This window comes from Vitis riparia, chromosome 17 (genome assembly GCF_004353265.1).
Source record: "Vitis riparia cultivar Riparia Gloire de Montpellier isolate 1030 chromosome 17, EGFV_Vit.rip_1.0, whole genome shotgun sequence".
Taxonomy (NCBI): Eukaryota; Viridiplantae; Streptophyta; class Magnoliopsida; order Vitales; family Vitaceae; genus Vitis; species Vitis riparia.
In genome coordinates, this window is record NC_048447.1 from 14,870,815 (window position 1) to 14,895,184 (window position 24,370).

General features: G+C 37.7%; 3 protein-coding genes across 3 annotated transcripts; 1 reads left to right on the forward strand and 2 right to left on the reverse strand.

Annotated features, from left to right (window-relative positions):
* Nucleotides 1-1,210: 1,210 nt before the first annotated feature.
* On the reverse strand, nucleotides 1,211-6,045 carry LOC117904906. The gene is made up of 6 exons (XM_034817717.1): nucleotides 5,910-6,045; nucleotides 3,674-3,793; nucleotides 3,458-3,573; nucleotides 2,827-2,930; nucleotides 1,562-1,616; nucleotides 1,211-1,479 (listed from the first exon to the last, which is right to left on the reverse strand). Exons 1-6 carry the CDS (start codon nucleotides 6,042-6,044, stop codon nucleotides 1,347-1,349), a joined length of 663 nt encoding a protein of 220 aa, XP_034673608.1. The 5' UTR covers nucleotide 6,045; the 3' UTR covers nucleotides 1,211-1,346.
* On the reverse strand, nucleotides 5,753-9,061 carry LOC117904905 (pentatricopeptide repeat-containing protein At1g18485). Its single transcript, XM_034817716.1, has one exon. The coding sequence runs from the start codon at nucleotides 9,009-9,011 to the stop codon at nucleotides 6,045-6,047; it is 2,967 nt and encodes a 988-aa protein (XP_034673607.1). The 5' UTR covers nucleotides 9,012-9,061; the 3' UTR covers nucleotides 5,753-6,044.
* Nucleotides 9,062-22,640: 13,579 nt separating this feature from the next.
* On the forward strand, nucleotides 22,641-23,373 carry LOC117904141. The gene is made up of 2 exons (XM_034816655.1): nucleotides 22,641-23,040; nucleotides 23,123-23,373. The coding sequence occupies exons 1-2, from the start codon at nucleotides 22,641-22,643 to the stop codon at nucleotides 23,371-23,373; spliced, it is 651 nt and encodes a 216-aa protein (XP_034672546.1).
* Nucleotides 23,374-24,370: the final 997 nt, after the last annotated feature.

A 24,370-nucleotide genomic window follows, 5' to 3' on the forward strand; every position in this document is an offset into this window, starting at 1 on the left:
ACAGCTATGATCTTTTTCTTTTATCATTTACTAGTCTATTGTCTGTACCTTAAATATTTGTATCAGGGTAACTAGCTTTTGCCTTCACTTGATAGAGAACAGGTAGAACTTCAACTATGCCATTACAGCTTTTTAACAGTTCCTTAAATTGCAGCTTTGTTAGGATACTTACAAACTTGAAAGAAAAAAAAAAAAAAGGTTATAATATATCCTTATGATTAGCAATATGTTTATTGCATTCATATATATTTACAGTAACTATTATCAACTGATCTCAGTTGCATCAGCACTATGCATAGCTCCAAGAGCAAATTATGTGAATGTGATGACAACAGTAGCTCGATAAGTTGAGAGCATGGTGAAATTCAGGTACAGAAAGGAGGCCCTGTTTATTGAAGAAGTTGCTGGAGTTGATTGTGGTGAAGGTAGTGGTTATAGGCAATAGTTTATAACACAAAACCTACCCAAAGAAGCAAAACAACAATTTAAAGGGGCAGCCATTAGAGGGCCAAGTGAAGTCCACATACAGCTTTATGTAAAGTTCATGCCTACCTTGAACTTGGTTCAGCCCAGTTGAGTTTATTACCCCAACTTGTATTAGGAATTTAGGTTAAAGAAAGGGTTTGCTTTTGCAGTTTTCCTATGACTTGTGCATGACCTAGCATAAGATTAGCCATGCTGGTACCCCACCACAGCATAAGATCATTTCCTTGTTTTATGGTTAGAATGCAATTCAGAAGAAAAATGATGGATATCATAGACATGCAATTTCATGTATCATTCAGCAGTAGGTGCAAGGCATCACTACTCTTTACTACCCCCACCAATTCATATCAGAAGTCACTGGTGAATCAAGCATTGAAGTGGCTTTTAATACAAATGATGTAAGTAAACCACTGCTAAAGCTGTTTTTGCCTAAAACTGAAATTAGTAAATGAGGTCTTAGCTAATTTAGGTGGCTTTAATTTACCTTTCCCTAAATCTGCATTTGCGAACTACGATTTCAATTCTTTTCTAAACTCGCATTCCCTAAATACAAATTTTCATGGATGACCAAAAAATGGAAAAAAGGCGGTGGCAAGGTGGCCTCACCATGCTGTAAATCCATTCTTGATGTTCTATTTAGGCTAAAACAAAAATCAAGTCATTTGGTTTGCGTCCACAGGTATTCTTATGAGGGCTGAAAGACTGATGCTTGCTGACACCAATGCACTCATAACTGCAGAGGAATTCCTTACCATAGATGAAAAGTTGTGGTTCATTTTTCATAATAAGTTTTGTATACATTATCCATTTACTCTTACAGGGTACTGACCAAGGGTTCAGAGAAGCGAGCAAATGCATCATCAGCTGCTCTTCTTTGGTGCTTGCTGTTTCCCATTTGAGATACCAGTGGGGGTTTCAGCTGCAGGAGAAGCATTCCCGCTCTGATCTTCAAAACCCTGGACTGGGTCTGCATATGATCGGGTAGCGGGAAACCTAGGGAAAAGGTGCAAACACAGATTAACCCATGATAGTGTAAGAAATGCCATGTTCAGAAAATGCTTCAGTTTTGTCATACCTGCTTGACCTTATAGTTTCATCTTCTACCATCAATTTTTGACTGTATATGTTGGCTGCAATAATGGAAAATAATTCAATAAAAAATCTGATAGAAATTATATCAACTGACAAATCAAATTAAAAAGAACATGGTGAATTAAATCTATTAAGATTTTTTATGATATTATATCATAGAATTAAGTTTATTAAATAGTTTAGGTGGTAAACAAATGACGTGTAGTTATTGGGTTATCCATTGTGTTCTACTGTTAGCCATTGAACACAAGAATGATAAGTAAGATAAGAAGGCATTATAAAACTCAAATTTACAGTCTTCTCCTTACGTAAGATAAGTGCTAAAACAAATACACATTCAACTGCTCTCAAGAACATATTTTACTTATTCTACCTAGCTTTAAAAGTTACAGTTTTTTCTCCCTAGGTCAGCTTCCCTAGCCAAGGAGATTTTCTCAGTGCGCCAAGCATAAAACCTCCGAACATACTCTTAACTAGAATTTTTATGCAAAGTTTTGTTGTAAACATAAGAGAAGAGATGTAAATGTTTGTGGGCATCTACAGAAAGGAGCAAACCATGGCAGAATACGTTAACAGCACATAATTTGCTACAACAATAAACAGCTGAAAATGTTCTCCAGGATACATGGCACTAATAATAAATGACTAGACATCCAAATGAAACATATCAATTTTGAAAATCCTGGCACCTAATGTGAGCATCCTTAACATAGAGCAAAAATAAGAGTTCAATGTCTATATATATATATGTGTGTGTGTGTGTGTCAACATAAGAAACAGCAAAGAAAATAATAGAGAGAATAAACCAAGGTGCATATTTTCCTAAGTACACTGTGGAAGTGCTGAATGTTTTCCCAGATATAGGGCACATTAGCATATAGTTTGCTACAAAAAACATATAAAGTTGAAATTTACTAGATACATGCTGTAAGTGCTAAATGAGAAGACACAAAAGGGGGAAAAAAAATTATTTTGAAAATCCAGGCTGCAAAAAGAAGCATTCTTAACATAGAGAATACACATAAGAGTAAAGACGGCCATTTCCTAACATCTCATTCCACTGAAAAAAGAAGTTATATACCAAGTTTTATGAAAATATTCAGAATGTAATGTAAATACTTACACAATAAATAGAGTTATTTTAAAAGATATTAAAGGAAGCATAGTAGCATAATACAAACCATAATTGCTGGACTTGGGCACCTAATATTTTCTATTGGATAAATAAAGCTCCTAAAAATTGTTTACCTCCATAAGGATCCTTCTTTGAGAAGTATTTGCCCATTAACATTCGAATGTAGTCAGCTTCATACTTTTTGAACTTGTTGATAGTCTCTGGGTTGTCAATATCCCTAACCGAAATGAGAAACATGGTGTCATCTTGCCTCTGATTTAGATCTAGAGGTCAGTACAAACTACTGTGAAGCCAACGGTACAAACTATTTCAAGGTATAACCCAATATTACATGAAGAGTCTTCAGCAATAATATATCCCTGTTTTTTTTCCTAAAGAAAAGGAAAATATATGATTTTCAAGCCACAGGAATTAGGATATATGGAACAGTTACAGAATTTGAACTTCTAAATCATGGATTTAGGCCAATGGTTTTCCATTCTTTTATTTTTTTCCCCACTTTCTCTGCAACCAAACAGAGAATTAAGTTAAAAATGAATAATAATAAAAATGTTCCCAGAAAAAACCATCACATGAGGAACAATGAAAGTGTTAAAATTGCGACCTGTCAATCCAATACACAAACACAAATCACCACTCAATTTGGTTCTCAGATGCTCATTTTTCCTCCCCTTTCCTTTCTCGAGAATCAGAAGGCACCCAATTGCAGAGAAATATAGATGAAACACTTCAGATTGAACTTACCGAGAGCTCTCCTGTAACTTGGGCTTCACCTCGAGAACATCGGACAAGCCCCCATTATCCACCACCGGCTTTTTCTCCAGAAAATCCAACATTCCATTACCCGCAGCACCGTCAACCTTACAAAGTCAAAGGAAAAAAAAAAAAAAAAACCCTAAAACGGATCAACACACAGAACCCAAAAAAGAAAAAAGGGACAAATTTGACAAGAATGAGGACCTGTGGCTCGGGTTTGGGCTCCGCCTTAGGGAGGAGAGACGTCTTGGATGTGGAGTTCTGCGAATTGGCTACCGAGGAAGGAGAGGGCGGTGGTGAAGCCATTGAATTTACAAATGCAAACTGAGAAGGGGGCAGTGACCGTTTTCAGTTCTTTGGGCCCTGGTCAAACTATGGTCAAGGGTTAGGAGGGGCCCACAAAGGTCGGGTCCATCTGGTGAAAATTTTCGACCGTCTGATTTCCATATTTAGTTCTTTGACTTCTCTCTTTATTTTTATAAATTACTGTGTAACTTGATCGGGTTGGAATTGGATTTGCATTTAACCCAAACTCAATCCGAACTGTTAAATATTTAATCCAAATTTCAACATATCTTTTCCAAGATACTCAATTCCCTTTATTTATTTATTTAAATTTTTAAAATTTTTATTTTTTAAATTTAGGTTAAGCTCAAATTAAATGGATTTTTCGAACTATAGTTGAACCTAGACCTTTTTAATTTTATCTTTTATATAAAATATTAAACAACATACCGTTATAAGATACTAACAAATGAAATCTATTTTATTTTTATAAAAAATAAAATAATACATAATATAATTAAATTTTATATATATAATTTTTAATTATTTAAAAGGATAAATCCTAATATTGATATATAAATTATAAATATTATAAAATATTAAATGCGTTAACCTCCTATTGTCTACACCATTAGCCATTAGCCAAAGCCTAATCTAAACATAAGGCAACTCAAATATTAAAAAATACTTATTCAGACTCTCCCAAACATCAAATTAGGTAGACCAACCTGCCCAAATTACCTATGCTACAAATGTATTTCATGTAAGTAGCTAAAATATATCTCATCTGAGATAAAATATTTCTTGAGAAATAATGTATATTGAGGCTACGTTTGATTACCAGGAAGTATAAAAGAAAAAAAATATTAAGAAAAATGATTTTATTATATTTGATTTTATTATGAAAAATATTTTTAAAAATGAAATATAATTATAATTAATAAAAAACTTGTATATTTATAAATTATTAATTTTTATATAAAATAATTAAATAAATAAAATGAGTTTAAAATAAGATATGAAAATAATTTATTGATTTTAAATTTATTTTATATTTCTTTTTATTTTTATTTCCTTTTACTTTGTTTTTAATCTTATTTCCCTTGAACTTTTCAAAATCAAACATAGCCTTAACAAATCAAATTATTTTGCTTTAATTGTTGTAGTTTTCATTTAATTTTAGGAAGTATGAATAAAAGTAACAAGCTTATGTGGCTTTTAGGAAATATTCATTGTTTTAGAGTCATATAGTTTAGAGTATGTTCAAATTCGAAGAAAAGATAGAAAATATAGAATTTGAACCTCTAATTTTCAATTATTTGGGACAAGATCAGAAAACTAATCCGCCATTTGGCCAAGTCTTTCCATTTTTTGGAAAGCCAAAAGATTTGAACACTGACATGAGTTTCAATTTCTCTTATGGACTTCTCCTCAATTTTATTGGTAACCAAACACATTTGTTGCTGTCTCTCTCTCTCTCTCTCTCTCTCTCTTTATGTGCTTGTCATATACTCTCTCTCTCTCTCTCTCTGTTAATGTCTCTATGTTAATGTTCATGTGCTTGTCATACAGCTTTTCCATCAATTTCTCACAAAAAATCCTTGTGGAAGGTCTATTAGACATTTAGACATCTTTAGGATTGACATTGCTTATAAAATTTAAAAAAGAAAAAGAAAAAAAAAGAAAGATTAGAGACTAAATTGAGACACAAGTGAATATATAGTATGATTTGTATAATTTACATCATATGCTTTCCAATCCCATCCTTATTTCATCAAAGCATAAAATATTAACTAAAAATGTCACATTTTTGAAAAATAATATGCTATCATCTTCTAATCTGACCTCTCATCATGTATGTCAAATATAGGCTAAATTAATTTTATAAGTTCAATTAATAAAAATATATATACCTTTAATATACTAATATAAGAGAAGATAATAGCTTTTCCTCTTAATTATTACCATTGAAATTTGAAATTTAAAAACTTATTAATCTTACTAAAAGTGATAGCATATAGTAAAAAAATAATTAAAATATTCTGCATAAAAGCCAAATCAAACAAATCAATAAGAATCCAAGATTATGCTTAAGCCAAAGTGTTAGTATTAACACAAAGATGTGTTGAAGAACTTGGTTAAGAGAAGAAGGAACCTGATTAGGAAGTAGGAGTGCAGGATAATCAGCTGAAACACTTTGATCTTGCAGCTGCAGCTCCTTTCCTGTGCTCCTAGAAACTTTTGCCTCTGAACGCCAAACATGAGAAGAACTCATCTGCCTCATTTTCATCTACCAATAGTCTCCACAGGAACAAATCCCATCTCTGAAATGGTGGAAGCGCTTGTTATCTCTCACAACTATATCCCTGTTGACTACCTTTGATATGAATTTGGCCGCGTTGTGACAATCCCCACAAATGCGAAGATTCTTGTACACCCTAACAGGTAAACCTTTAGCTGTATTCAGCAGCCCAAAAGAAATTGCAAGCTTCTCACTATGTCCCCGTAGTATCCCTATTTTATCCTCTTCTTCCAAGTCATGCAGCACTGAACCTGTATCTGGTGTATATCCAATGCTACTTATCTTCGCCTCTAGTCTTCTCCATGTCTCTCGGACCTCTTCCAACTCTGGGAGCATTTCGTCACCAATGAAGAAGTTATGAACTTTCCCTCCAACTTCAATCCAACTACAGCCAGCATCCTTTTGAAGGCCAATGTCCTTCATCCTTCCCCTCACCCTTCTCACATCATCCCATTTGCCTGATCCAGCAAATAAATTTGAGATTAACACATAATTCTCAGGTTTTTCTGGCTCCAGTTCTAGTAACTTGTTGGCGACTTTCTCCCCCAAACCCAAGTTACCATGAATTCTACAGGAACTGAGCAATGAACTCCAAATTCTAGAATCAGGATCCCCAGGCATCTCTTCTATAAGCCTCAAAGCATCATCTATTCGTCCCGCACGACCTAGCATATCCACCACACAAGTATAATGCTCTAACTTTGGCTCTATGTTGTGCAAATTCAGCATCTGATTGAAATATTCTAGACCATCTTCAACCAGCCCAGCATGGCTACATGCCATAAGGATACCAGTGAATGTGAAATCATCAGGCTTGAGGCCCAATCTTAGCATTTTTTCAAATAGCTCTAAGGCCTCTATTCCGCGGCCATGAATTCCATATCCCGCAATTATAACATTCCATGATGCCACATCTTTCTCCCTCAGTCTGTCAAAAACCCTTTGAGAATGCTCTATGCATCCACCTTTTGCATACATATCTATGATTGAAGAACTGACAAATATGTCTTCAGTCAAGTGGGCTTTTAAAGCAAAGCAGTGGAGTTCTTTCCCCAGTCGCAAAGCTGACAGCTGCGAACAAGCGCCACACACACTCATTATTGCAATCTCATAAGGTTGGATTCCATCAGAAAGCATTTGACGGAAGAGATTTATGGCTTCGTCAGGGAGTCCATTCTGTGAGTAGCCTGCAATCATCGCATTCCAAGGTACTAGACTTTTATGCTCCATCCCATCAAATAATACTTGGGCAGCAAAGGGTTTCCCACAACAAATATAAAGTGATAGTAGTGAGATACCAATAAATGGATCCACTTCTAACCCATTTCTTAGGGCAAATCCATGAATTTCTTCACCGTAGTGTAGGGATTTCATGCGGGAACATGCTAAAAGTAAGCTACCAATGGTAAACCAGTCAGGATCCAGCCCTGAGTCTGTCATTTGAAGGTACAAATCTAAAGCCTTTCTAGGATCTGAATTTTGTGCATAGCCACAAAGTAGAGCATTCCAAGAACTCACTGTCTTGGTATCCATAAGATCAAAGACACGCTCAGAAGAACATAACGCCCCACACCTCGTGTAGGCTGCAATAAAAGCATTTGCCACCAGTTCATTGCATTGTAACCCATGTCTCCATGAATAACCATGAAGTTCCTTCAAGCTCCGTAATTCTGACCTCTCTAAACAAACTGGTAATACATTCAAAATGGTAAACTCATCTGCTTTCATTTTGGCATCTTCAGTTTGCATTTTCTGCAAAAGATAAAAGGTTCGACACACATCCTCTTCTCTAGCATAACCACCAATCATGGAATTCCAGGAAACAATATTTTTCTTATCATTCTTGTCAAATAAGAGTTGAGCTTCAGACAAGAACCTACATTTTGAATACATGTCAATCAATGAATTATTCACCATTAGTTCCTCATTCAACCCCAATTTCACAGCCAAACCATGAACTGCCATCCCCTTTTCAATATCCTCTTCCCCTGCACACACTGGTAGTACAGTCACAAGAGTAGCAACATCCGGTACAAAACTTTCCTCACCCACCAACATTTCTCTAAACGTATTAACACTTTCTTGCAAAAATCCATTCTCTGAAAATCCACAAATAATCGAATTCCAAGAAACTAAGTTTCTTTCAGGCATATGTTCAAACACTTTAACTGCTTCTTCGACAAGTCCACATTTCCCATACATTGCAATCAAAGCATTGCCCACAAACACATCAGAAACCAAATCCATCTTCGTCGCCATTCCATGAATTATTTGTCCCAATCCCAAATCCAAAAGCCCAGCACAAGCCTTAATCACGCATGGCAATGTAAAATTATCGGGTTTATGCTCAGTCACCGAAATCAACTCAGAGAAGATAGACATTGCATCTTCAAAAAGTTCATTTCTGGTGTACGCACTAACAATTGCATTCCACTGAAACAAGTTCTTCCTCCGCAATTTATCAAAAACCATACGAGAATCCGAAGGAGACCCACACATTGAGTACATTGTAATGATTCGGGTGTTGAGAACAAAATCATTACAGAACTGGGTCGACGCAGAAACCATCTCATGGAGTCTCCGGCCAACCTCAATGTCTTTCCGTTGTCCACAGGCCTGTAAAAGAACACCCATAGCCTCTGATCTCTGGCCGGAATCCAAAACGACATCGTCTGACTCTCTTTGAAGAAAATCCAAAGCTTCCTTGAGGTTTCCAGATTCGCAGAGCTTCTTAATCTCATGTAATGAAGAGAATTGACGGTTTGTTGAAGAGTTGGCGAAAGAGAGAGACTTCGTTTGGTGGGTTTGAGCAGAGAGAGAAAGAGATGCTATTGGGGTGAAGATTGAATGGAGAGAATACTTGTTCTTTGATTTGAGGGTGATTCTGTAGAAGACGGTAGTGCGGCTGTGGTGACTGCGCCATGAGAGTGGCGGTGCTGGCACCACCGCAGCCATGTTCAACTGTTGCCGAGGATCCCCACCGGATGTTTTCAGCACCAGATGGATCATTCAACACCGGTTAACTTAACCAGTAGTCGAGGTACAGCGTCAATAAATATATAATTTATAAATTATTAAAATTAAAAATATATTATAAACAATTTTAAATATATGTAAAAAAAATTAAAAATTTCTCAAACTTATTTTTTCATCCTTAATATTATTAAATTAAATATATAAATGCATTTTTTAAAATAAAATATATATAATATTTAAATATAAAGAGTTTTATTGAAAGTTGTTTAATTTTACCTATATATATATACATATATTAAAAGTTATATATCACTATATTTTATAATTTTAAAAAAATTATATTATTTCTATTTTATTATTATAAAAATTTTAAAAGAAATCTTATTATTTAAATGTTTTATAAAAATTGGTTTTTAAAACATTGGTTTTGTAGTTGTTTTTCGATTATTATGGTTGTTTTTAGGATGAAAAATGTGAAATAAATTTATAAATATAACACAAATATATAATGACACAAATAACCTATTTTTTTCCATTGAAAATACTAATATAGCATATAAAAGGAGTAATATTATATATATATATATATATATATATATATATATATATATATATAAATTATTAAATTAAAAAAATATTTAGTTGGGTTTAACTAAAATTTTGATCCTGACCGTCACTTCAACAGGCTTCGATGGTTATATAGGTATCCAAAGTACGAACGAGATGGATGTTTGTTGTCCCAACCATTCTTCTTAGTCCCGATCCCAATAAGGAAAAGGGGTAATTTATAACAAAGTTTTCGTGTTGTTGATTCCTAGGTGTAGTGCTTCTTCCCCTATGCCGCCTATTGGTACTAGTGGAGTAGGATTGACCTCGAATACAGAACCTATAGGTATAACCTTTCGCTCAATACTAGAATCGACAATTGAAGCATCTGAGGCTGCATCAATCGGGGATACACGACAGAAGGAATTGTCCTATTTACAAACTTCACCTTCAACAAGCGTAGATTTATTTCAATAGTGTCTTTTCTTTCTATCCTGAATCATGTGTTTTTTTTCTAAGTCTGAGAGCGGTAAATAAAAAAAAAAAAAAAAGGTAAATGCCTCCTGGACTAATTCAAATTATTTTTAGGTGGAAAAACTTAAATCCAAGTTGATCCCAATTTAAAAAATGAGTAGCCCCTTTCTCTTATTCCCTTCCTTGGGTCCTATCTTTCTTTATTGAGCAATTGAAATTAAGATGTCCTCCTTTGACCCAAAGATATTTTCTAAATTTGCAAGTACCTAGAAGGAATTGAGTGTGGATGCGGCTCACCTACCTTAACCTACATAAATCTGACAACCTAGAATAACGACATTCAAGAACAACCCCAACATGCAATGCAAATGCGACGACACTGTTAATTACTCTTTTGGACGTAACCTACACTACAAATCACATTGGGCCCATATGATGCCCTTGATAGGCCATGCCCATGCGTTCCTCGCCTAGCCAACAATGTGCGTGCATGGTGAAACCTGCTAGTTACGTATTTAGATTCCCATCTTTTTCCTTTCCAGATGAGTACAAAGACGTGCATGTGAAGGAAGTACTCTTGAAAAATGGGGGCTGTAGATGGTTTCAAACTGATCCTTCCAGGACGGGAAAATTCTTCAAAATGGCAGCTGTAGATGCTTCCAAATTAGTCATTTTCACCCCAGGAATTAATGACCTAATATTTGTCAGGATATAACCGTAGAGGAGTTTTGACCTAGTACATTTTAAGAAAAAATTCTAAACATTAAACTTGTTTTCAAAATAATATCAAATCTTGTGTGTGCCATATAAATTACTATATCAAAAAATCGTAATTGATAATTATGGTTTTATTTTTCTAAAACGGTTAAAAACTGTAGTCATCAACTAATTTTAAGTTTAAAACCGTAATTGGTAACTATGATTTTAACTTCTTTAAAAAATGATCAAAGTCGTAGTCATCAATTGTGACTTTAACTTTATATATAGCTTTAATTTTTTAAATAAAAAATATTATATTATTTTGATTTTAAATAAACTTATTTCATTATTTAAAAAATAATAATATATGAAATTAAATAATTAATATTTTTAATTTGATATAAAAATATTTTTTTTAAATTTTATTAAAACAATTGACACTATATTTAATATAAATATATTTAATTAATTAAAATAAAATATGATAAATTATATTTATTTAAAATAAATAAATTATAAATGCCTATTTAAAAAAAATATATAAATTATTATATTAATTAATAATTTTTTATATATTATATGTAAATGGTATTATTATAAAGTTAAAATCGTGGTTGGTGACTACGATTTCTAACGGTTTGAAAAATAAAACCATAGTCACCAATTACGATTTTATGACATGACGGTTTATGTGACACAAATGCATTAAATTGGACATTATTTTAGAGATAAGTTTAGTTTTTGAATTTTTTTTTTATATATATACTATTTTGGATTAAAACTCACCTTGGACGGCCACCAACTTATATTACTATTGTGCACAGGAGATCACTGTAACTGATAAAAAATAATTCTTAACTTTTACTTTGCATGCTCTCCATACGAATCACATTCCCTCTTAAGTCCCTTCAAGCTTCTATATTCGAAGGTGTATCAAATTCGTAATTGGAATATACTCTTTTTTTTTAAAAAAAATATTATATAAAATATTTTTTAAGCTTATAAGTGATTATAATTAGATTTCTTATAAAATAAGGAAAATTCATAAGAATATCTCTATAAAAATTCTAAATCATAAAGAGAAAAGTTCTTAGATTTTTTTATAAACTATTTAAGCGCATAATGTGCCTTTTAATTTATAATATTATATTTATTTATAAAATAAGAAAAGTTATTAAGAATATTTTTATAAGTATATTTATGTAATGAGTTTGAGATGAACTTATAAAAACGATACAAAGTGGATAAAGATGAAAATAGGTTTTGGAAAAATGACAGATACCCATGAAGCATAGAGGCTCATGGTTCAAGGTATAGATACAAAAACAAAAAAATATAAAATGTTTGGAGATTCAATAATTGTATTTATTTATATCATTTATAATATAATAAAACAATTATCTTTTATTTATGGATGTGGATATGATTGATCAAAATATTGTATACTGTTGGAAATCAAGCCCACGTCGCCTTCTTGCCTGTGCATGTTCCTCCCCATATTTAGCATCCTCTGTTTACTTCCTTGAATTAGTGTAATGTACAGCCTTTATTATAATTGATTTAGGAGTAATTCTAGCAAGGTAGTTTATTCACTTTCCATGTAAGAGTTTATTCACTTTCCATGTAAGGGAAATTCCGTCCGGTGATAGTGTACCATTCCGGAATTGTCTCATATCTGTAGGCTATTTATTTATGTTTTCTTTCATTGTAAAGAGAGGTATCACAGAATGAATTGAGTCTATGTTCCTCCATAGTTAGTCTTCAAATTCTTCATGGTATCAGAGCAGGTTTAATCCTGTCTCATTGTCTTCATCTTTAGTCAGTTTTTTTTCTACTCAATTCTATTCTTCTAGGTTATGCCTAAATACGGTCCAGCCTTTGGAATGGCTACCAACTCATCATCCTCTACTTCTAATATCATCATCTCATCGTCTTCATCCTCTCATCAGATGGAAACCTCTCATCTTCCAATCACAGCCCATAAACTGAATGGGCAAAATTATTTGCAATGGTCTCAGTCCATATTAATGTTTATACGGGGAAAGGAGAAAGATGACTACATCACCGGAGCTTCGGTGGCATCAGAAACCACAGCATCAACCTACAAGAAGTGGATAACAGAAAATAATATGGTCATATCCTGGCTAGTCAACTCTATGACCACTGACATTGGTGAAAATTTTCTGTCATTTGATACTGCCAAAGAAATCTGGGACATTGCAAAAGAAACTTTCTCAGACAAGGAAAACACATCTGAAATCATCCAGATTGAAGGCATCCTCCACGATTTGCGTCAAGGAAACCTTACGGTAACTGAATATTTCAATACTCTTACTCGTCTATGGCGTCAACTTGATACGCTTGAGGTTCATAATTGGAATTGTGTTACAGATGGTTTGTTGTATAAAAAGATTGTCGAAGGGAAACGTGTGTTTAAATTTTTGTTAGGCTTGAACAAAAATCTTGATGAAATTAGAGGAAGAATCATGGGAGTAAAACCTCTACCTAGCCTCAGAGAGGCATTCTCTGAAGTCCGTCGCGAAGAAAGTCGGAAAAATCTCATGAGGGGATCCCATCAACAACTGAATATGGCAGAAAGCTCGGCTCTTAAGACTCAATTCGCTCCTTTTGACAACAGTCAAAAAATTAAAAGAGGTAGCCTTGGTGTGATCATTGCAGAAAGCCGGGACACTCAAGAGAAACTTGCTGGAAGATTCATGGAAAACCAGTAGATTGGAAGCCACGTCAACCACTTGAGAAAGAAGGACGAGGCAATCATGTGGCTACCGATGGACAATCGCCACAACCTGAAGCTAGCCCTTTTAATAAGGAGCAAATGGAGATGCTTCATAAACTACTGTCTCCTCTTTTGTCAGTACAGTCACAAACTGGCTCATCTTCCAACCAGGTCATTGGTTCCGGAACCTTGGCTCACAAAGGTAATTTTTTGAGTGCCTTCACTACTGGTAAGAAACGTAAAAAACCTTGGATCGTGGACTCAGGAGCATCTGATCATATGACGGGAGATGCGACAATTTTTGATACATATAGCTCATGTCCAAATAATTTAACAGTCCGAATAGCAGATGGTTCACTATCAAAGGTTGCCGGAACAGGTTCAGTTGTGCTATCAAGGGATCTTACTCTCAACTTTGTTCTCCTTGTTCCTAACTTGGACTGTAATCTATTGTCAATTAGTAAACTCACTAAGGAAAAGAGGTGTATTACTAATTTTTCCTCTACTCACCGTGAATTTCAGGATTTGGATTCGGGGAAGACGATTGGCAATGCTGAGGAATGCTCTGGACTCTACATCCTTAAGGAGCGCCACGATCCACAAGAACAACCTCAAATGGCAGTTGGTAGTAATTCTTTTCGGTTTCATGTCAAAATAACGATAGTGCAATTATGTTGTGGCACTATCGCTTAGGTCATCCAAATGTTATGTATCTCAAGCATTTATTTCCTTCATTATTTCATAAAAATCCAAAATCCTTTGAGTGTGAAATCTGTCAATTATCAAAGCAAGTCCGGTCTCATTTTCCCATTCAACCCTATAAAGAGTCTAGTCCATTCTCAATGATTCATAGCGATATCTGGGGTCCGTCAAGAATAAAAAATGTAACTGGTACTAGGTGGTTTGTCTCATTCATAGATGATCACACTAGATTAACTTGGGTATTCCTCATGAAAGAAAAATCTGAAACGAGTCAAATTTTCAAAAATTTTAAAAATATGATTCAGACCCAATTCCAGTCAAAAATACAATTTCTAAAGTTTGATAATGCTAGGGATTATTTCAACTCCATTCTAGGAGAATTTCTAGCACAAGAAGGGATAGTTCACTTAAGTTCATGTGTTGATACCCCACAACAAAACGGAATCGCTGAAAGGAAAAATAGGCATTTGTTAGAGGTGGCTAGATCACTAATGTTCTCCATGAATGTTCCAAAATTATTCTGGGGGCAAGCTGTCCTTACGGTAGCCTACCTCATCAATAGGATGCCGTCTAGGGTACTAAAATTCCAAACACCTTGTCAAACACTCCTAAAATCCTTTCCGACTACTCGTCTCATCTCCACCGTCCCACCCAAAATTTTCGAGTGCTCTGTCTTTGTTCATATCAATCAACAACATAGAAGTAAACTTGATCCTAGGTCACTCAAGTGCATCTTTCTTGGGTATTCTTCAAATCAAAAAGGGTATAAGTGTTACTCTCCGGTCACAAGAAAATTCTACAATTCAATGGATGTCACCTTTTTTGAAACCCAGCCTTACTATCCCAAAAACGATATTCAGGGGGAGAATTCAACTCAGGAATATCAATTTTGGGATCTTGAGTCATTCAGTGAGTCACCCATCACCACTGAAAATCACATTCCTCCAGAGTCATTTAATCAGCCCGAGTCCATTGTTGACTTGTGGGATAAGGAGCACATCCAAGAGGAAACGGAGGAAGGAGCACTTTCTCAACAAACCCATGAGGCTGAACCGGGTCCTAATCGAAGTAAACTTCCAGGTAACAACGCTCCTGATGGTACTATTGATTCTGAGTTAGAAAATGATATTCTTAATATGCCCATAGCTTGGAGGAAAGGAATTAGATCATGCACTCAGCATCCCATTGGAAATTTTATTTCTTATGATAAGCTATCACCTACGTTTCGTGCATTCACTTCTAGCATCACAGAGATACAAGTTCGTCGGAATATTCAGGAAGCTTTCAAGTATCCTAAGTGGAAGGTGGCAGTAGATGAGGAAGTTTGGGCGCTGGAAAAGAATGGTACGTGGGAAATTACTGACCTCCCAAGAGGTAAGAAACCAGTTGGGTGTAAGTGGATTTTCACAGTAAAGTACAAGGCAGATGGTAATGTGGACAGGTATAAGGCTCGGTTGGTTGCCAAAGGATTCACCCAATCCTATAGCATTGACTATCAAGAAACTTTTGCTCCAGTTGCCAAGCTCAATACTGTTCGTGTACTTTTATCCTTGGCAGCTAATCTCGATTGGTCGCTTCACCAACTTGATGTGAAGAATGCCTTCCTCAATGGTGACTTAGAGGAAGAAGTTTAAATGGACATTCCTGCTGGACTTGAGACGACATCAAATTTCAACAAGGTTTGCAGATTCCGAAAATCCTTGTATGGTCTCAAACAATCTCCCAGAGCCTGGTTTGAACGGTTCACTAAGGTAGTGAAAGGGTACGGATTCGTTCAATGTCAATCCGATCACACATTATTTGTGAAACACTTCCCAGAAAGGAAGCTGGCAATTATCATTGTATATGTGGACGACATAATTTTGACAGGTGATTATGAAGAGAAAATTGACTTACTTAAAAAATTACTGACAAAGGAATTTGAGATCAAGGATCTTGGAAACCTCAAGTACTTTCTCGGAATTGAGATTGCTAGGTCAAAGAAAGGTATAGCAGTCTCACAACGCAAATACGTTCTGGACTTATTGAATGAAACAGGAATGCTAGGATGCAAGCCGGCAGAAACACCTATGGATACAATTGTCAAACTGGAAGAAAGTGATGGAAGTACGCCAGTTGATAAAGGAAGATATCAACGTCTTGTGGGGAAACTCATCTATCTTTCTCATACAAGGCCAGACATCGGCTTCTTCGTTAGTGTGGTAAGTCAATTCATGAATAATCCAACCGAAAAACACATGACTATTGTGATCAGAATATTGAGGTACCTCAAGATGACACCGGGAAAGGGTCTCTTCTTTCAAAGAACAACAAAGAAAGAGATTGAGATTTTTTCAGATGCAGATTGGGCAGGTTCAGTGACTGATCGGAGATCAACTTCAGGCTATTGTTCATTGTCTGGGGGAACTTGGTTACATGGCGAAGCAAGAAACAGTCAGTTGTAGCCCGTAGCAGTGCTGAGGCAGAATTTCGTGCTATGGCATAAGGTATCTGCGAGGGAATCTGGTTGAACAGGCTGTTAGAAGAATTACGGGTTCCATTGAAGCATCCCATGGTGTTATACTGCGACAATGAAGCTCCCATCAGTATCGCTAAGAATCCTGTTCATCATGATCGAACTAAACACGTGGAGATAGATCGACACTTTATCAAGGAAAAGATTGAAGAAGGAGTTTTCAAAGTCAGCTACACTCCGACAAACTGTCAAACGACTGACATTCTCACAAAAGCTCTTGCTCAAGTTAACTTCGAAGATCTGACAGGAAAACTTGGAATGATCAACATCTACAACGCGGCTTGAGGGGGAGTGTTGGAAATCAAGCCCACGTCGCCTTCTTGCCTGTGCATGTTCCTCCCCATATTTAGCATCCTCTGTTTACTTCCCTGAATTAGTGTAATGTACAACCTTTATTATAATTGATTTAGGAGTAATTCTAGCAAGATAGTTTATTCACTTTCCATGTAAGAGTTTATTCACTTTCCATGTAAGGGAAATTCCGTCCGGTGATAGTGTACCATTCCAGAATTGTCTCATATCTGTAGGCTATTTATTTATGCTTTCTTTCATTGTAAAGAGAGGTATCACAGAATGAATTGAGTCTATGTTCCTCCATAGTTAGTCTTCAAATTCTTCATATACCATTTGTGTGAATTGTTTATATTTATATTTTAGAATTAGTATTGCATTAAAGTTTGCACTAGCACATTATCAGGGCATTTCGCTATCATTTTCTTTCTTACAAGTGTGGACAAAATCTAGCCACTTTATTGTCAAGAGAGATCAGGGAATGATGACTACTTAAAGATCTCTCTTACAAATGTGGACAAAATCTAGCCACTTAATGGAGTTTAAGATATGATATGGACTATTTAAGAAAAAGCAATAGAAAATTTGAGAAAGGTTTCTGATGAAAATATCGGTAATTATAAATATATCGATTATTAAATTTTACAGATATATTAGGATATATTAGAAACTATTAGTGAATATTTTAATAAAAAAATCGATAAAAATAAAATTAATTAAAATTCATGAAAATACTTTAAAAAAATGATAAAACAAGAAAAAATTACATATATTGAAAATATATGTGTTTGTAACAATAGGCAATAATATACTAATTTAAAAACACATTAATATTAGAATGGTAACATGTTTAATTTGAATATATTGAAGGATAAAAAAAACAATGATATTTAGATAAATATTTTTTAGTTAAAAATATTAATATTTTATTTATAAATTTATATTTGTTTTGTATTTAATTAGTATACAAAATATATAATAAAATAATTAAAATTAACTTATTTATAATAATATTTTAAGTAATTTATAATATAATATTTATAATTACAATTTATAATTTATTAAAAGATATTATAATACATATTAAAAATATTATAATGTATATATATATATATATATATATATATAATTCTATATACGATTAAAATCACAAATTCTCATATCAGTCCTCTTCCATGGCAATCCTGTGTACTCGGGTTGCCAATAAAAGCTGTCCTTGACAACCTGAGAACAAAACTGTTTAAAATTGCCAATAAAGGCTCTCCCACATCGAAACGGGAGAGAACGAAACTGCCTGTTAAATACGTGGTGCCTCTCTCATGTGCAGCGGCTATGCCTGTGAGAAATGACAATATGTGATGTCTATTGGCCCAACAAAACAAAACAAAGTAGAAATATCCCAAATATTTTACGACATTGCAAACCTTCTACTACAGTACTGCCCTCTATTTCCTACACTGGCTAGACATTTAGTATGCGGAGATGGCTAAAAAAGCAAATTTGTTTATTATGCAAAATCAGTACAATCATTTTACCACCTAAAATGTCCATCTCTAAGTTCCAATACATGGACAAATCCAAAACCTTCCAGATTTTGGGGTTTCTCTTTTCTGTCTTCTCCTATCTGCCTCTCCACATGAGCTTCAAGTTGCAGAGACCACGATCAATACCATGTAAAGTGTGTATTTCAAGAAAGATAATGCCATAAATATACTTTTATTATTTTTTCTTACATCTAGCTCGGTCATTCCATGCACAATTGAACTTTTGAGACGAATGATACTTCTTCTTGGTGTTCTGAAAAATTCTTGCTGCTTCTTCCTGCCATTTGTTTTATGTCTTTTTTGTTTTTTTCCTGAACTTTTGGCGAATGTTTCTCCTTTCTCTCTAAGACTCCAGCAGATCCTCAAATGAGCTTTAGTATCTTGCAGAGAGATAAGTGGAGTTGGACATGGAGAAAGGGCTAGCTGCGGAAGAGGATGGCCTGGTTTGGTGGGAGAGAGAGAGAGAGATTTGTAAGTAGAATTTTTGTGGGTATATTCATTGGAATCAGCTGGAAAAGAAGTAAAGAAGGTAGATAAAAAAGTAGGTGGTGGTAGTGGAAGTTAGCACACATTCCTTAACTAGTACTATCAAACATGCCAGTGAAAAAAGCAAGCAAGCAAAGAGCATAGAGGGGCCAGGACAAGCACTTAAGGCAGATGGGAAAGCACATTGTAATGGCTAAGAAGAAAGCAGTGACAGCAAATAATATAGCCAAGTGTTCCAGCACTCTTGCTGCCCTCAGAGACTTGGATATCACGAATCTGCTAATAAAAGCCGAGGAGAATGCAAACATGGTCGCAACAGAAAGCCAATACCAGGCTAGAGAGGGTTGGAGCCGAGGTTGGAACGCCGTCTGAGAAGCTATTTGAGTGGCCCAATTACAGCAAGAATTAATAACCAACATTGGCCAGTGCTGCTCATTCCGCTCACCATGACTATAAGCCTCCACAACCTGATGAGTCACTGGTTGAGCCACCTCCTCAGGGTAAGGCAGTGACGGCGGTGGGGATGGTGGCGGTGGCGGTGGAGGTGACAGGGTGGGCAACGACTCCACCGCTTGCGGTCGAAGTGGTAGCAAGAATTGCCTCATTCTTCTGTTAATACAGCAGAAAATTTCTCTAACCTTCCGTGCAAACTCCGCTAGGAACTCCATGATTTCCTTTCATTTAAAAAATTCAATGGTAATACGTGTATATATATGATTACCCACCAACAAATTTTCATTCTCTTTACATTTTCTTGACTCCCAACTATCCGACAAAACGTGTAAATAGTTTCCACTTTTAAAATGATGATCCATGAAAGTCAATGAAAATGATGATCAACGTAGTCTACAAGATCTTCGACTACAACCCAAGTATATCTCATTAATTCTTGAAAACATTTCTATTATTTTTCTTGACCACTTCCTTAATCATCTTTCTGGTTTTTGTAGGGACCCATCCCTGATGACACATGGAACACGTCCCCTGACGACACGTGGCACGTGTTCCTACCCGGAATATCCACATCCGGATTTCCCCAAGAGTGCACGTGGCGCGCTTTCCTATCCGGACCACCGCCATCACTCATCCGGCGACCTTTCATATCCCACCCGGATATGTCCATCCCGGATCACCGCCATTACTCATCCGGCGACCTTTCATATTCCACCCGGATATGTTCATCCGGATCACTGGCCAAACTAAGCGTGCCTCACTACGTCATTCTGACATCCTGTCACAAATCATATTCCGATACCTGCAGAGCGAAAAGACAGAAGTGACAGCTAGTCACTTCCCACGATCTCTGACAGCCGTTCGTAGGATGAGGATGTCCCTGCCACCACCTAGTGGCAATCATGGTAAACCAGAAAGCCTTCCATCATTTATGGAGGAGAGAGAGTTTCTAAATGGTATATATATGAACCTTCGCACAAAGAAGAAGGTAAGCTTCTCAATACCTAGAAAAAGGCCAACTGGGCCATCTGCTTTTATCTCTCTTTCCATGGCTGACAAAACCATCGGAGGGTGTGTCCGGACACCCTGTCCGGACGCCTTTTGCAGGAACAGCTGAATCAGGAATTTGTGTTCGTTGAGATCGTATGTTTATCCATTTGGCGACTACATGGATTGCTGAGAATACGAGGCCTCAACATTGGCGCCGTCTGTGGGAACGTTTTTCGCTGATTCAGTAACTAGCAAAAATGGCTACGCCTTCCCAAAGCCATTCATCTGATAGAAGAGAGGAAGATAATTCTGAATGGTGCCAAGCCATCGAAAGAAGGCAGTTAGTGAGCGAGCGACAACTACAAACTCTCCTCCAGGAGACGACGAGGTTAAGAGAAGAAAACGCAATATTACGTATCCAGGCATCGTCGACAGGAGTTCCCCGTCATCAGCACTCCAGGGGCCAAGTGGCCAACTCAAGGCCTCATCTGGAGTCAATTTACCCTGGAACGACGGGAGCAATCCCTGAAACACGCAGCGCTAGGCCGCATGAGCCACACACGCCTATGCCTCGAGCTCCCCGTGAAGAGAGCTCAGATTCCACCCACTTCTCGTCAAAAAGACGACGTGACAGAAGGTCCCAGTTGTCGGGCGCCATGCGTGCGAGACTGGGTCCCCAGCAAACTGGCAGGCCCAAGCCACCAATGACCACCACAGGGGGAGTGCACCATGACCCTGCGGTCACCCCCATACCACAGAACGTTCTCTCGCACCGTGACCCCTTGGTCACCCCCATGATGCAGAACGTTCCATCGCACCAAGCGATACGAACCATTGGGAAAAATCTCCTGAGCGAGCCACCCATGGGCTCCATTAGCAAAAGGCTGGATGACATGCTCTCCACGCCTTTCTGCTCTCAAATCACTCATTACGAACCCCCAAGGGGGTTTCTCGTACCAAAGTTCTCCACATACGATGGGTGCAGTGACCCCTTCGACCATATCATGCACTATCGACAGCTCATGACCCTTGACATAGGCAACGACCCGCTGCTGTGCAAAGTATTCCCTGCCAGTCTACAAGGACAGGCTCTTTCATGGTTCCATCGCCTACCTCCTAATTCGGTGGATAATTTCAGAGACCTTTCAGAAACTTTCGTGGGACAATACCTATGCTCCGCCCGACATAAGCAAAACGTCAGCACCTTGCAAAATATAAAAATGAAGGATAATGAATCCTTGAGGGAGTTCGTGAAACGATTTGGCCAGGCTGTCCTACAAGTGGAAGCTTGCAGCATGGACGCTGTCCTACAGATTTTCAAACGATGCATTTGCCCAGGCACTCCCTTTTTTGAGTCACTAGCAAAAAAGCCTCCTATGACAATGGACGACTTGTTCCGACGTGCAAACAAATACTCAATGCTTGAAGATGATGTACGGGCAGCCACCCAACAAGTATTGGTTGCCGGACAGTCATCCAAGGGTAGTACAGAGGGAAGCACTAAACCTCCGGACAGGCCAAGACCATCCGATCGAAGGCAAGAAGGGCCAAGTCGCCCGGAAATGCCACCCCTCACACCACTCTCTACAACTTATGAGAAACTTCTCCCTATGATCCAGAGCATGTCCGATTTCAGGTGGCCTAGACCCCTTGGATCGGATCCATCCAGGAGAGATCATAGCAAAAAATGCGCTTACCATAAAGAGCATGGCCATACAACGGAGACGTGCAGAAGCCTCCAATATTTGGTGGAAAGGCTTATAAAGCGGACACTTAAGGCAATACCTCCGCTCAGATGCTAGAGATGGAGACGTCTCCCGGGGCCGCGGCTCTGGAGCCCCCGTGGCTCCAGCCGCCCCCAAAGCCGTCATAAACTACATCAATGGAGGACCGTCGGATGAAGAGCTCAATTCCAAGCGAAAAAGGCAGAAGTTGTTGCGGGAAGCGATGGTGCGTGAGCGTATCAATTCCATCCGGCCTGGGATAACCGAAGGGGCCCGCACCCCATAGACGGGACAATCATTTTTCCTCCAGTAGACCCCACGCGGATATTACGTCCGCACCGTGATGCCCTCATTCTATCCTTGGGGATAAACAAATTCGACGTAAGACGCATCCTGATTGACCCAGGCAGCTCAGCTGATCTGGTGCAGGCATCAGTCATAAGCCACATGGGACACAACTTAGTCGGTCTCGAAAACCCTGGAAGAGTTTTATCCGGATTCAACGGGGCATCAACTATTTCGTTGGGAGACATTGTGCTGCCAGTCCAAGCTGGCCCAGTCACTCTCAACGTTCAATTTTCGGTAGTACAAGATCTATCACCCTTCAATGTTATCTTGGGACGCATATGGCTACACTGTATGAAGGCCATCCCCTCCACATATCATCAGATGGTAAGCTTTCTCACTGAAGATGGGCAAATCAACCTATACGGCAGCCAACTAGCCGCTCGCCAATGCTACCAGATACCAAGAGAAGCAGGGACCAGTCGGGAGAATGAACCCTCCCCGAGTCCACCCATGCACTCGACCAATAGCAGTCATTGTGTCCGGCGGACAGAGATCCCCGGTAGCAGATCCCTTACAAACAATCCAAATTTCAGAAGAAGATTCTCATCTTACTCATATAAGTTCCCTTTTAACGCCCGAAGAAACCCAGAACATCCAAGACGTCCTCCGACAAAACCATGACGTTTTCGCATGGGCACACTCTGATATGAAGGGAATTCACCCCTCGATAGTCTCGCATAAGCTTAACATTTTACCAATGGCAAAACCCATCCGGCAAAGGGTTAGACGTTTTCACCCGGATAGGCAAAAAGTCATCCGGACGGAGATTGACAAACTGCTGGAAGCCGGATTCATCAAAGAAGTGGAATATCCAAACTGGTTGGCAATGTAGTAGTCGTACCCAAGAAAGAAGGCAAATGGCGGGTCTGCGTCGACTATACCAACCTCAATAAAGCATGCCCAAAGACAGTTTCCTTTGCCACGAATAGATCAGATTGTGGATTCCAGCGCTGGGCAAGGGATGCTCTCCTTTCTGGACGCTTTCTCCGGATATCACCAAATCCCCATGGCCCCAGATGATCAAGAAAAAACAGCCTTCATAACACCACACGGACTTTACTGTTACAAAGTCATGCCATTTGGTCTCAAAAACGCTGGCGCCACTTATCAAAGACTGATGACAAAGATATTCAAACCTCTAATTGGCCGCACAGTAGAGGTATATATTGATGACATTGTGGTTAAAAGCAAAACTCGTGAAGAGCATGTTCTCCACTTACAAGAAGTTTTTCACCTCTTAAGGAAGTTCGACATGAAGTTGAATCCTTCCAAATGCGCCTTTGGCGTAAGTGCTGGAAAATTCCTAGGCTTTATGGTCAGTCAAAGGGGGATAGAGGTGAACCCAGACCAAGTCAAAGCAGTCGTAGAAACGTCACCCCCCAGGACCAAGAAGGAATTACAGCGCCTCACAGGCAAGCTCGTCGCTCTAGGGCGTTTTATAGCCCGTTTCACCGATGAGCTACAGCCCTTCTTCCTGGCAATCCGCAAAGCAGGACCAAGCGGATGGACAGATAGCTGTCAAAACGCTTTTGAAAAAATCAAGCAGCGCCTCATGCAACCACTCATCCTAAGCAGCCCCATCCCCAGAGAAAAACTGTATATGTACCTGGCTGTCTCAGAGTGGGCAATTAGCGCTGTCTTATTCTGCTGCCCATCGCCCAAGGAGCAGAAACCCATCTACTACATCAGCAGAGCGTTGGCAGATGTAGAAACCAGATATTCAAAGATGGAATTAACGGCCTTAGCTCTTCGAAGTGCCGCCCAGAAACTCCGCCCCTATTTCCAAGCACACCCAGTGGTCGTATTAACTGATCAACCCCTTTGCAATA